Raw genomic sequence first — 16420 nt, 5'->3', positions numbered from 1 at the left:
ACTGATTGAGTCTGATTCTCGATTCGTTTAGGGTATGTAAAACATGATGTAATATTACGAAAGTGGGAAAAAATCTCAGTGAAAAGAATGGTTAATATAATTATGCAAAATGTTTAATTGATACCGATGATTAACGTTGCTGGGTCCCAGTTTTGGAAAAAAAATTACGAAACATAATAAGGCATAGTAGGCCTAACTCTCTATCGCAAAGTGGATTAGATGGTCTAGATGCTGAGCTAGCAGGCGTTAACGAGTATATAGAAGTAGACGTACATGTAGAAGCAGAAGTAGCATAATCTGTTTTTCAATCATATCTATTAAAAGGTAATTGTAGTTTTTACTTACTCTAAAACCTCCTTCGCCTTGTGGTCCAGCTGCTCCAGGCGGTCCCCCGGGGCCTGGGAGACCAGGTGCCCCCGGTGCTCCTGGTACACCTTCAATACCTCTTGAGCCCTAATAACACCAACAAATAATTAATCAGGTTTCAGTTACGACATCAACCTGTTGCCATACACAACGCAAACACAACTGCACGAAAGCGAAACCTTTTCCTAGTGTCCCAAAGCACCCATGCACCTGGTACTTCCGGGCAATTGGTACGGAAGGGCCGTTTAGAGTAAACAAAATAACGAAAATCTACGACGTATTCCCAATAACTCTATACGCGACTGGTCTGCGCAACCTCGATTGATATTTACTAAATGTGATTGGTTTATAGAGTACTGAACATATAAACAAATAAACTATATAGTAAGGTCATTCTACAGTCACAAGAAACGATCCAGTTAATTGGTTGGATATCGATGGAACGAAAAGAATAGAAATGTTACAAAAACTTAATTGAAACTACTTACAGAATCACCTTGTTCTCCTTTTGGTCCGGGAGGACAGTTACAATCGCCACCCTTGAATGAATGAATAAATAAATATATTTGAATGAGTAGGCCTAGTAAATAAGTAAATGATCTACGGTAACTGTAATAACGACAACGTTTTATTTAAATGTTTGTTCATAATTATATTGTAATTTTGCTTATATGGATTTCAAAGCAATGCTAATATAGTCCATGATCCCGTGTTAGGAATACTGTTACATTTTTCTTCCGTTAATTGGGCTTGGAGTCTCATTACACATTTGACTCTACTATTCTGTTTTGGTGACTGTGTTCAGATTCATCATCAGTGTACTTCGGTTATATTTATAAATGCGCTTTAATAAATACGCACGTGACCACCTCCGCGCTGCCATAACAGCTTATAGACAGTAAGTCTCGAAGTGACCTTCTACATAGCGAGTGGTCTTCCTACACATTTGAATGCAAAGGCGAAACAGCGTGAGACTACTGTGCAGCAAAATTGTCTACTTTGTTCAACTTTGCGATTATATTGTAAACGTTTCCGTCGTTGAATATTTTTTTCCGTCGTCAAATACTTTCAAAATGTTGTTTTTGATAACATATTACAAATTCGGAATTGCAAAATGTGTAATAATTTTGCAATTCAATTAATACTTAAATTTAATGATATTTATCTACAGCGTTGATATCCCTTTCTGTATAGTGGTCAATGCATGAGGATTTGGTCACGCTTGCTGGTCTTGGTATGTCGTGCCCATCGGTCACGTGCGTATTTATAAAGGCGCATTTATAAATATAACAGAAGTACACTGATCATGTCCATTTTTAACTATTGTATTCTTTGACGTTATTTTTGTTCTTTTGATATAAAATTATTCAAAACTATTAGTATTACGTGGTACTTACCTCGGTAGGAGTTGTAATCTGCAAAAAGACAATACAAAATAATACAGAAAGTCTAATTAAAGAAACTTGATAGTGGTTTTATTTTACAAATGTAATGCCTGCTGCTAATAATAACTATGAGAAAACTAATAAATACTGTAGAGACTAAAATACGTTGATTTTGGTTAACAAATAGGAGTAAATTAATTTAGTCAAATGCTTGAGAAGGCCTGCGCCCATTAATTTATCTTATTTATGAGAATGGTTCAGTGCCAGGTTTAGTTTATTCCACAGGCGACATGTTAAAGACAGAAAAAAAATAACGAAATTGTAAATAGCAGAATTGAGGGCGTGAAGACTTCAATTTTAAGATTCTCACAAACTACAAGTTTCTAGATGCCAAAAATACTAGAGTGATTGAAAGCTATGAAGGCGTTGCTTATTACCTGATTACCGGTGAATTTAAAGCCATATTGTGGAAAACCTCATAGCGCCACGTAATTATAGCAAATCGTGATAAACCTAAATGTTATTTTATTATTTTAATATGTACAACTCCTAGCACGTTCATATACTCGTACATATCACAAGATTTAATGTGCCATTTTCAGTATCAACCACAGTGCTCTCTTTCCAATTGAAAGACGTCCGGTACTGAAGTAACCAAAAGTTATTCGAGAGCGGAATTTATTGTTGTGTACGTTGTAAGTTGTACTTAGCCAATGTGCAACACTTTTCAAAATGTGAGATTTTTTTACGAATTATTATCTAAAGTGCTCTAATTTCTACTAAAGCTGACAATTATTTCATTATTGTCTAAAAACTACATTGTAGTGCCTACAAAATTAGTTTAATTAAAGCCATATGACCTCATCATATCATTGAAAGTCCCGCAATCTTTCGACCAGGTGTTTGACCATGTATTGTAAATTCTGGTTACTTTTAAGTGAAAAACATTCAAATATGTTTAGGGGTAAACATTCTCAGGAAACTGTCAACTGAAGAAAATGAAGACTTGCGATCAAGCAAAATCAGTCGGAACTCGGATATATTGATACAGATAATATAGCCAAGCAAAGGAAATATTTCCTTTTGTTTCCTGTTGTTTTGAAAACCCTTTAATTGCTCATATCTTTGGAAATGGTTGTTCAATTTTAATGGGATTTTCTGTAAAACTAGTTTTGCTATCCTATAAGAAACTGAAAATTTAATATTTCCGAGTTCCGATTGATTTTGCTTGAATTGATCGCATCACATATTTTATCAATAATGACAAAGACTAGACACTGGCGGGTTGTAGCAGCCACAGACCTTAAGAAACATATTCTTGGGAGCAGAAGACACTGAGTGTCCTTGACAGACTTGACTATGCTTCAGTAATCATGAAAGAATTCAAAATATAACCTCTGCACCAATAATCCCAAGCCTTTGTCTGAAACTGATCCTCAAAGTATGTATCATAAGAACTCAGTCTTCAAATGATAGTCATATAACAACCAAGAGATATATGACTGACTTTCATTGAAGACTGAGTTTCGCAGTGTAGGTTTGTAGCTGCAGTATGCAGGTGTACAAGGAATGTAAAGAAACAACGGGAGAAAAATATCGAATAGAAAAGTACTGGCATACCGTAATATGCTTACATAAGAACTCAATTTAACTATTCAGAGGACATGTTCGTTCGAAAGCACTGGCTTTGACTTTGTTACCTAATGTCAAATCTACTGGTAGACATCCACCAAACACCAAGACAATCTTCGGCTCTAATCACAACATCTAGTTTCTTTATGGTAATGCTGACCTGCTCACTTTTCATGTTATTATAATATTTGCGTATACATTAAAATACATAGTATTGTGAATTGCCCTCTATATATTTCAATAGGTATTGCAAGGTTTGAAATAAACCAGCAGATTCTCTCAACCTTTAAAATCACTTTATACAAACACGCGATTTGGAAAGCGTGATATCTCGGTTGTTTGATGTGATCACTTATTAATTTTTCTAACAAAACATTTTAAATTCTAGACATGGATAATACCAACAGCTTTCATACTAATACACATATATCTTTTAAACTATTTTTAACATAGATTTTACTTCCTATATCAAATAATAATCTTTTTCTGCCTCTTTGTGGTAAATTTGTATACACATTGAGGGCGCTAGTTAGTTTTTTTCCAGATGTTCTAATACCATTAGCGATTTGCGGTTTTTGCCCTGCTGACTACAACTTCAGAAGGTCCAGAAGGTTCATTATACAAGTTTTTATCCTTTGTAAAGATGCAAAAAAGATTGTTCACCTTTACTTAAAAATGACTAGAGGTTTGCATGTCATCAAACAGCCGTGATATACGATTCAGTCTTTCATGAATATCTGCCATTTTTGTTAAGAGGTCCAGAAATAACTTGAAACAGGTCAGCATTACCTACAGTACAGGACCTTACCGGAATTTCATCACAATTATCACGATCAGGCCATGATGGATCGCAATGGATAACCATCCACTGAAGTTCGAACTATAGGAGAGAGAAATTAATTCGGATATAAGGTAAATAATGAGTTATATAAAATATGACGATTTAAGAATTTGAACGCTTACCTCCTGTTCGTAAAACTCGTCACAATAATCAATCTCTGCATATTTAGGATCACAATGGATCATTAATGTCTGAAGGTCATACTAAGACACACAAAACAAGAAGGACATAAAACATAAAACATAAAACAATAGGTGCATTGTTAGTACTACAATCAACAAATCTACATTATATAATGGATGAAATCAAAACTAGAACAATAGAAGCCGTCTCCAACCGGACGGAACCGGCGGTTGACCACCGGTCCAGTTTGATTTGATTTCATCCATAACGAGTTTGCACCATAATCGTTGTCTCTAGTCAAAATAATACAGTTAAATATATTGTTATAACAATGATAATTTAAGGGCAAGACGTACTCAATTTGTATTTTCTAACTGCCCATTGAAAAAATAACTTTCATTAAAGTAAAAAATGATGAATGCGTCTTGGGGCACATAAATGAGTGGTCAAAATAAAGGATACATTTTAAATATTTAACTGTCATTTTTTTGACTAGAAAATTTACACAAAAGCAAACTACGCCATTCAAATACAGGGTGCAATTAGATATCAGTTTTACCACATTTTCACTGCAAACTGGACCAACTGCATGTGTCTTAACGGAGTCCAAGGTGCTTCCGGTGCAGCTTTTTATTATTTAATATCTATCTATAGCAAAGACAGGATTTACAAACTATATTGAGTAATGAACTATAAACATTGAGAAAACAATGGATATTTCACAACTAAGAATTGCATTTAACATGTAACGTACGTAATGCTATCTATGTGCACATTGAGAAAACAATGGGTATTTCATAACTAAGAATAACTATTATCCCCTACTATAAAATGACAGGTACTAAAGGAAACACGGTAATTTCGTACTACAATAGTATCTATGTTATGTAAAGTCATAATTAGAAGGTAGCATACCACGGATCATCAGCCCATTTTACCTGCTTGCGACTTTCGGCCGTAGGTAAGCGCTAAACTAATGGTCTGAACATGGCTATTGTAAAATTATGTTATATTGTTATTCAGGTGGGCACAAAGGTGTGACAATACTAAACCTAACAACGGATTACACAGGGTATCTTGCGAAAACAATGTTGATAATAACTGTTATGCATAACAAGTTTCAAAATTTGGGCTTGAAAAGACAAAACAAAAGGAGCTTAAAACATCACTTTTACAAAGTACAGTTTAAGTATAGCTATTTGTATTTTGTCACTAGCAAATCACATGCACAAAAATATATTTTGGTCATTATGTGTCTATGTCAGATGTGTGTATTGCATTGTATTGTATTAGAATGTATTGTATAGTATTACACCGTAATGTATTTTACTGCATTATACTCGCATTATAATGTATTGTATTATACTGTATTATATTATCATATTTCATTGGGCTTTTCCAAGTTTTTGGGTTTTGTAATGTTGACACAACTAGAATGTTGGAGAAAGTTGGACATGGGAGATTGGAGGATACGTGTCTTGTCTGGGAGATTAGAGGATACGTGTCTTGTCTATCAAAATTAATGAGCGATTTGTAAACATCCACACATGCCTGAAATTGTATGTAGCTTTGGTCGTGAATATCAGGCAGCACGCGTTTTCTCTACTTTGATCAGCGGTCTCCTAACAATAACGATTTCACATACGACGTCTCTAACTTGATCTGCTAGTGACAGTTCAGTTCCAGTCACAAAAAAAGGAAACCACATGACCAAATCTAGTACCAAAACCAAGAAATTGAAAATGCCTATTGTATTGTATTGTATTGTATTGTATTGTATTGTATTGTATTGTATTGTATTGTATTGTAATATATTGCATTGTAATGACGTTTCTTGTACTTACTACAACAGGTTCATTATTTCTTAGCGTTCTGCCAATACTGACTTCGCCTCGTGTGTCGATAATACCGCGTGGTTGAATGGCTACAGTAGATTTCAGTTTACAATCTATATACACTGACACCCGATCATTCATAACACTCAGATGTAATTTATGCCAATTTGTATCAAAAAGATTTTCCACATTTCTGTAAAAAGATACAAAAGCGAAGAAAATTTTTACCGTGAGCCATCTTTAAACGTTATACCATGATAAAAAAAACTCAAGAGAATTGGTGTACGAACAAGTGGTAAAACAAAGTTTATTACAGTACCCTAAAAATAAAATTGAATAAGATTGTAAAACTCAGGCTTCGTTGTTTGGTTGATATCACAAATTAATTCAATTCAATTCAATTCAATTCAATTATATTCAATTCAATTTTATTAATAATGTGAAAGAAAACAACATTGCGGTCATTACGGTTACCTTGAGTTTTGAAATCGACCCTCACTTTATAGCTATAATGAAAGACAGAAAGACTAAATCGCGTCTGACGTCAGGGCAAATGCGCGCCATGATTGGTTGCCGACCTGCGCAGTACGGCATTTTCTGTCTAGTTGTCAGAATTTCAGACGCAAACTAGTCTTTTTTTTTATCTCTGTCTTTCATTATATAAGGTCATGATTCATCACCTGCTAACTTATTTATTGGGCTGCCTGTATTATTTTTGGCATCATATAATTTAAGAGATATTTGCAGTTAACACAAACGGCCTACTGCGGGTAACAACTATTGTATTCTATAACTTACCTAAATGTAACACTTTGAAGCTGCCTATTGGTGTCAACATAAATAAATTGTAATGCTTTTTCTCCCCCATTGAGACGAATACCGACTTGTGGGGTGTTACCAGCGTCCCGAATCTGCCATAGTACCCAATCTTTCTTCACTGAATTTGTGTTCATACGGAAAGATGCAACAAATGAAAACTCTTCTGGAAGACCATCAGGAAACAAATCTCTGTGGAGAAAAATTAAACAGATATAAGTGATGAGCAATAACTTTTGATGGAGTTTTTATTGAAATAAAGCTCTAAAATTGGCACACACAATGAAATTTAAAACCGAATTTTCGACTTATCAGAGAACTTTTGAACGCCGAGCGTGCTTTTAGTAAGTAACTATATTTCAAATATTGTGAGTTGGTCGTTCACAGCATCCTGCGAATGATATTGACCTTTGGCAAAAATTGCATTGATCATTTCATAGCGAATGTGTAGAATTATGAAGGATTCAAATATCACAGATATACTTTTGCAGGTCCTGGGGGTCTTGAGTTATGTTATACAGAGGGTTGAAACCACATTACTTTTGTAAAACGTACATAACTCATTAATAACAATAAATCAAGCACGTTTTCAAAGTATATGATTTGTAAGCTGAACTTCTGCAAAACATAAAGGTGTTATTTTTCAATAATATATTGATTTGGACAATGAATATCGTTCTTTTTGGTTGCCTCGACCAACAATACTTAATCAACCCTTGAAGGCCTTAATTGAATAAGGGCTGTAACTATAATTTATATTTATATGATGCTATAACACCAGTTGTATTGGTTACATTTGCACTACCCCGTGCCACACTTAAATTGTTATATTGGGCCTGGCGGCATAGTTTAATACGGTACCCTTCATCGACGTGCGAGCGATTAAAGGTCCTGCTCTCGAAACAGAGCATTTAACAAACTAACATAGTCAAAATTTAGTAGCTTTTTTTCACTTGGTGCAGACACAAATAAATCTTCCCATATATAATATTAACAGTTATAAGTTGCCATGCTACCGATGTACAACTAATATGCAATTACAAAGATGTAGTAAGATGACCACACCTTTTATCAACATGATCAGCCGTTTATAATGTTCCGCTATCTAGTTGCAAATTGTAAAGAATGTTATACTCTTGGAACAGCTGATATACGTACATGTAAGCTTACAAGTGTACGTATGATGTAGAGTTTACATGTGCAAGTAACACAATTATTGTACACCATCTGCAGTTTATATTACTAGATAAATTTGTCATTGATGGTCTTCAGGTTTTGTCACAATAAATGAAAAAATAATTAATAAATAAATAAATAGTACGCTCTCCAACAATTGCATAATTGCAAGTCGGCTCCGGGAAAAGCATATTATTATTAATTTTAAGGTCGTCAGTTCAATCTTGTCGGGTGGTAATAGGTTTAAATGTCATAGAATTACCCAGACCATCTTGTGCTTCACGTACTTGAACTTCCCTGTCCCAACGCTCAGGCCAAACTTTTAGCTTATTTGTGTTCACTTTCTTTTGCCAGCTGAACCATGAACATTGGTACGCTAAATACATTTTGAGCCAACATTTACGCCAACAAGGTTCAAATGATATAGATCAATGTTTACCAGTACAGCCATGCTCAAAAATTGACCTCAAGTTGTGATATATAAATCTCTGTACCAAGGACATTTAAATATAATTTTACAAATGTACATGGTGTTGCGTGAGAGATGAGAAGCTTAAGATTCGTTAGTGTATTCACTCCTTGTACGGTCTTCAAGTTTGAGGGTAGTAGAGCCTCGAACTGGCTTTCAGCATTGAATCAGTCATTTAACACATGTAAACTTAGGCACAGCGTCTAATTTGGTCTTATAGCACTATCGGTGCTCGATGCCCGATGGCTCTTTCTATAATACCCTGGTGATGTAATATATTGTATGAAGCATAATAATTAACATTTGCATAGTGTTATCGTGTTTCATTGGGTTACCGATAGCGCTATAGGACCAAATTGGATGTTGTGCCTTACATAATTCATGTCTGTTGCCAGTTCGAATCTCTACCCGATATTGCAGAACCGGGTGCAGAACCATCCAAGCGGTAAATTCCCCATAGAAGTGATGTAATAATCAGATTAACTACCATAGCAATATTTTATTTTTGAATATGTCGCCCTGCACTACAACGTTTTACGCGGTACCTATGCATTGAACCATAGATGTCAAAGACCGGGATCGTTATTCTATAGAATGATTAATATCTTTGAAAAGAGCGGTATTGTATTCAATCAATGATTGCAGACATACACAGGTGATGAGTGCAACCTGCTTGTAGTGCAGGGCGATATATTAAAAAATTGTATTCATCTTATTGCTATGGTAATTGGTCCTGTTACATCATCACCTGTACGGCGAATTGACTACTTACCTTGTTGATGCCCGTAAATTATTAGTCTTGCTAAGTTTATAAGCTTTCTGTAATTCGTTAGAACCTTCTACTACTCTAACACCGTTAGCAATTGATGGGTCGTCCAACCGAAAGAGCCGGATAACATCCCAGCCTATTTGTAGAAAGAAATATATAAGAATGGTCAAGAAGATGATGAAATCAGAAATGTACTTGATTCAATTATGAAAATATGCCACCAGTATGTAGATATACATAATTTTTGATTTCGCATTTTTAGGTCTAAAGTGCACTTATTTTGTAAGTTTATGGATAAATGTGAAGTATAGCACTATTTTCTTTTAAAGAATTATAAAAGAGCAAAACAAAAATGCAAAGAATCGTTCTAAATACTCGTTTGTGTCATATCGGTTAAGACTATGTCATTGAAAGTGTTATTGGTTTTAGAAGATTACAAATATCATGTAAGTAGCATCTGACTTGTGAGACTATAAATAGCCCAAGGAACGTGACATGATCATGTTTCTCCCACTTAGTTTCATTGTTTGCTCAGCTTAGCAAGTGGTCAAACTAAATATAAATAAAATGGTTCATACAAACTCTCGTGTGCTGTTGAAAAATACATTTAAGATCAAGTAAGTTACAACAACCAAATTAATAAATTCGATTTCGATTTGGCAAATAAAACAGAAGTCTGTAATGTCCCGTAGGCTTAAAGGCATGTTGCATGTTTGCTAATATTATAGCCTAATTATAGCCTTTCTCGGGAGACAACCAACATAATGGACTACCATATTGCAAAAAGGCAGCATTTAGCAATTATGATGTACTGTATATAATTAAAGAGACAAGATGCCCTACACGAATCCCCGGACAGTATATGCTTTATGAAATATTTGATTCCCGATTTGATTTGTACTGGAGTAACCAAATATTTGGCAACGTATTGAATTGCCATATGCTGAGAAAGAAATGTGAACGACATGTATGCCCACCGCTTGTATGATAGGTCGAAAACTCTTAATTATAGCTTGATGACCTATTACAGTTATTGTTAGCTTGATATCAGTCGAAAAGTTTGAACTTGCAGAAGGGAGATGTATTTATATTTATATCACTACTATGTAAATTATATATTATATAACGTCTTACCTGGTAAATCATTTTCACCTATTTGAAATTCAGGACATTCTACATTCAGCTCTGAAATAATAAAAACATTTAAATTGAAAAAGATTAAACCACAATTCTACTATATATAATTACAAATGGCAATGTGTACTATATATTTGGGCTACTGTCATTATTAAAACTGCATATAGTTCCAATTGAAACATCACTAACACGGTTTTGTTCAGACAAATTCGTACTTTTATTGGTTATTCTGATATAGCCTAAGTACCCACTTAATATGCAAACCCGGCATAATTGTTGGTAACCAGTGGCGGCGCTCCCAGATGCTCCCCAGTAAAAAATCCAAAAATGTCTACTTATTGCCCGCCCGAAATTCATTTTGCCCCTCCCCCGTGCTCTTCCAAACATTTCTGGTGCCATTGTGGATAACCCTAAGAATAACCAACACTGACATCCACCATATAAAACCAACTGTGTGACACTATCTCATTTGCATGGCAAAATCCCATCTTAGTTGTGTTTGAACATTATTTTGTGTCTGACTGATCCTAGGGGGCAGAGAAAGTTTGTTCTAGGTACAGTGCGACAAGCAATATGCTAGAAACGCTTACGCCCAAATTGTAGGATTTATAGTCGTTTGTAACATACCCCCCTTCATGTAGGAATGTAATTTTTATATTTGGAGTCCATGATGATGAAAGGATACATCCTGATATCTTCAAGTTATTAATATTTTGCTGGAAACTCAAATCGCATTGTCATTTACATACACAATACTTTGTTGCAACCATTTAGTGGTTGCAAATGATAAAGATTGAAACATATAATTATTACCATAATCATCCTATTTCAGTACTAATATAATAAGAATTAATATGAAAAATGATACAAAAATTCAAAAACACCATAGGATCTCCTTGCCACACACCAATAGATACGAGTACTAAATTCTTCAAATTACTTTTGTTACAACCATCTGGTTGCTAATGAGATTGAAACATATAATTACCATCATAATCATCCTATTTCAGTAATATAAGAATTAATATGAAAAGTGATACAAAAATTCCCTATAGGACTTTTTATTTGGCACCGTACGTGCTCCATATGTCAAATTAAAAAGGTAGGGTAAAGTTTCTTCTTATTCAAGTCATGCTACAAAAGTTGAATTGCCAAGCTTAATGTATTTAATCAGTTATAAACAATTATAGCTTTATTTTGAGTATACTCTCAGTCATCCAAGTATATAAGATATCAAATTGATAATTAAAATCTGGTCAACTGAACTAACTTACTCTTTAAACTGGCGACGTTTCACATCCTATCCTGGATATTTCCTCAAACCGTCTGATTTCTCGGCGGCGATTGGTCAGTGACCCGTGACGGGGTTCTGCCACAGAACCCCGAACTGTGACCCATCACAGTTCTGCTATTCAAAAGATCCCTCGACGACTCAGTTCTGTGATCCCGTCACGGGTCACCGATGAATCGCCGCCGAGAAATCAGACGGCTTTAGGAAACATCCAGAATATGATGTGAAACGTCGCCAGTTAAAATAGTCCAGTTGACCAGAATTTAATTATCAATTTGATAATTGCAGCTTTAGGACAAAATAATTTTAGCTATATTAGAAAAATTACACTAAAGTAAACACAATTCAGGAAACAGGTAGTTTTGAAAAAGATATAGGAAATGATACTTACGCGATTTACTACTGTGGATAAAAGCCAAGATGACCAGTGTTGCTCTAAGTAACCACTCAGTCGGTCTACCGGGGCCCCTGTAAAAATACAACAAAGGTAATATAGGAATATTAGTCATCATTGTCAGTAGCAAGAATATACTAACAAGGGTGCTAATGGTATTTTCAAAATAGGATCCCTTTAAAGAGATTTCTCTCCTATATCAATAAAAGCCACGTATATCTGACTGATTTTCCTTTAAACCTAAAACATGACATTTACGTATATCATATATATTCGATGGTACATCCTACAAGTACAACACCCTACAAACATACACTACGATTATTATTCAATGTTTACTTGTGTTGTCTTGTGCACTTAGTAGGACCTTAACCGATTTTCGAGCGTCGAGGTAACATTTCATTTCAGTATTTCACTATTAAACTTGTCATTTCGTGATGAGCAATGTAGTTTGAAATGCTTAAGCTGCCTTTAATGAATTGTAAATATAAATTTAGGTACCTTTAAATAGTACGGTATTATACAATAAATAATTTCTCTAAGAATGAGAATACCCAAAGCAGCTTTTAAATTACCACCAATTAAAATTTCATTGCGGATACGTCACTATTTCTACAAATTGTCAAATGAATTGAATCGGAGCATTAATATTAGTCCTCTGAAAGTTAAAAATAAACTTTGAAACGTAGTTTAAAGAAGGGGAACTCATAGTGTTTGTAACAGAGAGGGAAACCTGGTACCCAGGGAAGTCACAAACACTTTGTGTTCTATGAACATGATCAAGGGTTACACAAAGGACATTATTAAGGCACCATGGATATAAAACACAATGTACGCCCCTTGATGTACGCCTTCCAAGGGAAGTGTTTGGAAATTAGCTCAATTTTTGTGTAAAATGTAAAATGTTTGTGTTTCTTTATAATAAATTAGATCAATGGCAACATAACAGACAGGAATGGAGGGGGTGCTCTCACAGGAATTCCAAGGACCAGCAAGATCTACGCCTATGAAGTTAAGCTATCAATATGATCAACGGCAAGTGATTTTTTTCAGAAATATATATGTTTCAGATACATTTTTTTGCGTAACCTTATATTAAACGTGGTTTATATGGGCAGTCTGGTCGAGTTATCGTATCGACGAGACGTACTTTTTGAAATTGTAAAATTAAATAAAATATTGCTCAAAACAAAAACCTATGTAACATATTCATATACGTCAATTATGTTTAGTTCTCATTTTCATCCCCAGGGGGCAATTTTCAATCCCTTGGGTAACAATATCCCGTGTGAACATTCTTCACCTGTTCAAACGACATATAGTCTGCATGTGCAGATGATAGACCTTTATAGAACAGACGACAAGAAAGATGAAAAAAGCGCGCCAAAACTTAAATGCACCAAAACTAATTCTAGCACCTCCTTGCAGATTATTATCCTTGGATTAAATTGTTCACACAACACAAGAAAATCATAATCGGAAACTACTCATTACCTTCCATAATAAAATTACGAAATTTATGATTAAATTTACTAACCACAAAAATAGATCTTACCAATGCGATTGTAAGAGTATCTAGAAATGGAGAAGGTAAACACAATGAGTGATGTAAATATTTAGTGATTACGCGTCAGGTGCTCTTGATACATGGCCAAAAAACCAACCTACACTTCAAGACCTGAGCGCAAGAAGACCGTAAGTCCACTTAGCCTCTCAACATGTATACACTTAAGTTGCGTATAGTTTCGTATAGCTTGGGAATGTTTTATACATGTTCAGGGGCCAAAACAAATCTCTCATAATTTTTCATGACGTTTTCACCCTGGAACATGTATTAAACATTATAAAACCCTAAGAAACTATACGTAACTTTAGTGTGTATATGTTGAGGGGCCAAGTGGACTTACGGTCTTCTTGCGCTCAGGTCCTCACTTTAACTAAGAGATATAGTAGTTGCTTGTGACGTTTGGAAACTAAACTTGTTATCATCGTCAAGTATATGTGTTCACAACCCAGTTTTTATATCTCCATATTGCCCTCAAAACTGCAAAATATGTTCTCCCGTAGGGTTGACCACCTCACTTAATTTCTTGTTCACTTTTTTCGCTCGAGGCTATTGGAGGAGAAATTGGGAGGTTCAAAAACATCCAACAGTCTTAGACATCAATAGACTGATTTAGTTATTTTCTGTGATATCAGTTTACCTAGCATTGGATTCCAGACGAACAACTACTTAGTCTTTTATAAAGAACGGGCTTTAAGTTGTGTGCGTACAAGGATACTAAAATATGGGGGTTGTAGTGAGTTCAAAATAAATTTTGAATAGTTTTTGGTTCAAGCAAACAACATTATTGATATCTTAATGTAACATCCTGGTCCGATTTAGTATTGTGAAGCCTATTGTTTTTTAACGTTAACGTCAGTTATAAAAACGGAAGAGCATTACTTTGATCACATTGTTAATTATCAAACTCTGCACCGCTGCGTCTCTCCTTGGCTGTTACAGCATTATAGTTGCGCTTGCGAAAGACCACTCGGATGGAGAAAAGAAGTCATTTGGTATAAGAACCAGTATTTTCCTTTTTTTTATGGTAATCTACGGCCGAGAATAATCTGATTTCACGTATTTTCTTGAACGCATTCCTGAACACGAGTTCCTATTCATTGTGTGATATACATGTATGTCATGTTTGGTAATCTATGACCAAGCTCTCCCTTTTAAAGATTTTTGTTATGGGAATCACTGACATTGGAGACATTGCCAAGTTATCGACTAAAAGCATTTTGTACTTCGACTGATAGGACGATGACATTGGGTCATCGCCTGAGGTCAGATGGAATGTAATTTGCTTGATGACCCTATTCCAACAATGTAATCATGGTAATGGTAATGGGAGCTTCACACCGATGCCCACTTCTGTTGAAGAGATGGTTGCTCCACTCCCGGGCTCCACTCTCCCGCACAAGTCAGGTATGCTTCTTGCACATTTCTTGCCCACACATATTATGAACCCCCAATAATTTAAAATTACTGTCCTCCATACTGAAGTCGGCATTTTCAACTTAAATTTCATGTCATGGACAGCTATCTACTTGAAACTGAAAGGGATGGAACAACGGTGTTTCGTGCATTTTAAATGTTACTTTTGATTGTCTATATAGTTAGTACCTCAGAGACAAATGAAACGATCGACTTAAAATAGTCAAGATTGTGCAAATTGCTTAAACCTTAAATAAGAACAATTATCTATAGTGATTATTGTCCTCTGATGACGTAAATTGACTACAAAAAATATACATCGCAATGATGTTGTTTCTTGCATTTTGAATGAAAATACTGTTTCTTCTGGTTAACAAGAATTCATTGTTTTGTCACTTTTTTGTTGCAAATATTAGATTGTATTTGCAAGAGACGTCTTGAAACTGTCACAATTCTGTACATTATTTTCATCTTAAAAATAACTATAAAATGCTTCAACCATTTTATAAAAGCCCATTTGGGATATTCTCTACATGTAGATGTTGTACATTCTCAAATTTGATCAACACAAAGACATTCAAGAGTACACGTATTTCAAATGGACTTTGATGACTTCAAAATAGTACTAATATCAACCTGCTTGGGCTTGTGGTTCAATAGATTAACAATTAACTAGGCAACATTTCTCCATGTTTGTTCGCTTTACCTGGTTTAGTCTGAAAACTTTATGACCATATATTATCCTTTAAATTACATCAGCTGTTTCTTCCCCTCAGACACATTTTTAGCAACCGTATGACATGAAAATGGTAGATGTAATAAGCGTATAGGATGACCTCAATTGAGTAAATTAGATTCAATTCGATAAGCTTAACCTCTCCCTACCCGATCTATACCTACTATCTTCATGGGGATGATACCGCCCATGTGACTATAAAGGTTAAAGGTTAAATAGCAAACAGCTATATAAATTTCTGTGAGCCAATGTCATTGAATCTTTTTAGATTAAATAAGCAGATATATGGCGGGAAGCAACAACACCTTTGTGATCTGATAGATTAGTATTTTAGCTGATTTAGCATAAAGTTGACGTCAAAGGAGACACTCCTTTAATTTCATTTACAAAACTCGACGGAATTGGAATTTAACATCAATCATGATATTAAGCACATTCCTTAATGTCAAAAAATGTATATGTGACCATCC

General features: G+C 34.9%; 1 protein-coding gene across 4 annotated transcripts in view; it reads right to left on the bottom strand.

The window, feature by feature from the left end:
• Nucleotides 1–16420, bottom strand: part of LOC140166165 (uncharacterized) — a 75475-nt gene that overhangs the window by 21753 nt on the left and 37302 nt on the right. For 3 of the 4 annotated variants that reach the window (XM_072189562.1, XM_072189559.1, XM_072189561.1), the window contains exons 3-11: nucleotides 12232–12308; nucleotides 10547–10597; nucleotides 9416–9548; nucleotides 6981–7190; nucleotides 6192–6375; nucleotides 4347–4427; nucleotides 1764–1781; nucleotides 855–905; nucleotides 346–453 (exon numbers count right to left, since the gene is read on the bottom strand). In XM_072189562.1, the coding sequence (XP_072045663.1) occupies nucleotides 346–453; nucleotides 855–905; nucleotides 1764–1781; nucleotides 4347–4427; nucleotides 6192–6375; nucleotides 6981–7190; nucleotides 9416–9548; nucleotides 10547–10597; nucleotides 12232–12308 (913 nt within the window). Of the gene's footprint in view, nucleotides 1–345; nucleotides 454–854; nucleotides 906–1763; nucleotides 1782–4191; nucleotides 4264–4346; nucleotides 4428–6191; nucleotides 6376–6980; nucleotides 7191–9415; nucleotides 9549–10546; nucleotides 10598–12231; nucleotides 12309–16420 lie in introns of all 4 variants that reach the window. The other variant, XM_072189560.1, reaches the window with a different exon arrangement.

Source organism: Amphiura filiformis, chromosome 12, assembly GCF_039555335.1.
Source record: "Amphiura filiformis chromosome 12, Afil_fr2py, whole genome shotgun sequence".
Lineage (NCBI taxonomy): Eukaryota > Metazoa > Echinodermata > Ophiuroidea > Amphilepidida > Amphiuridae > Amphiura > Amphiura filiformis.
This window is presented reverse-complemented; position numbering and strand designations above follow the sequence as displayed.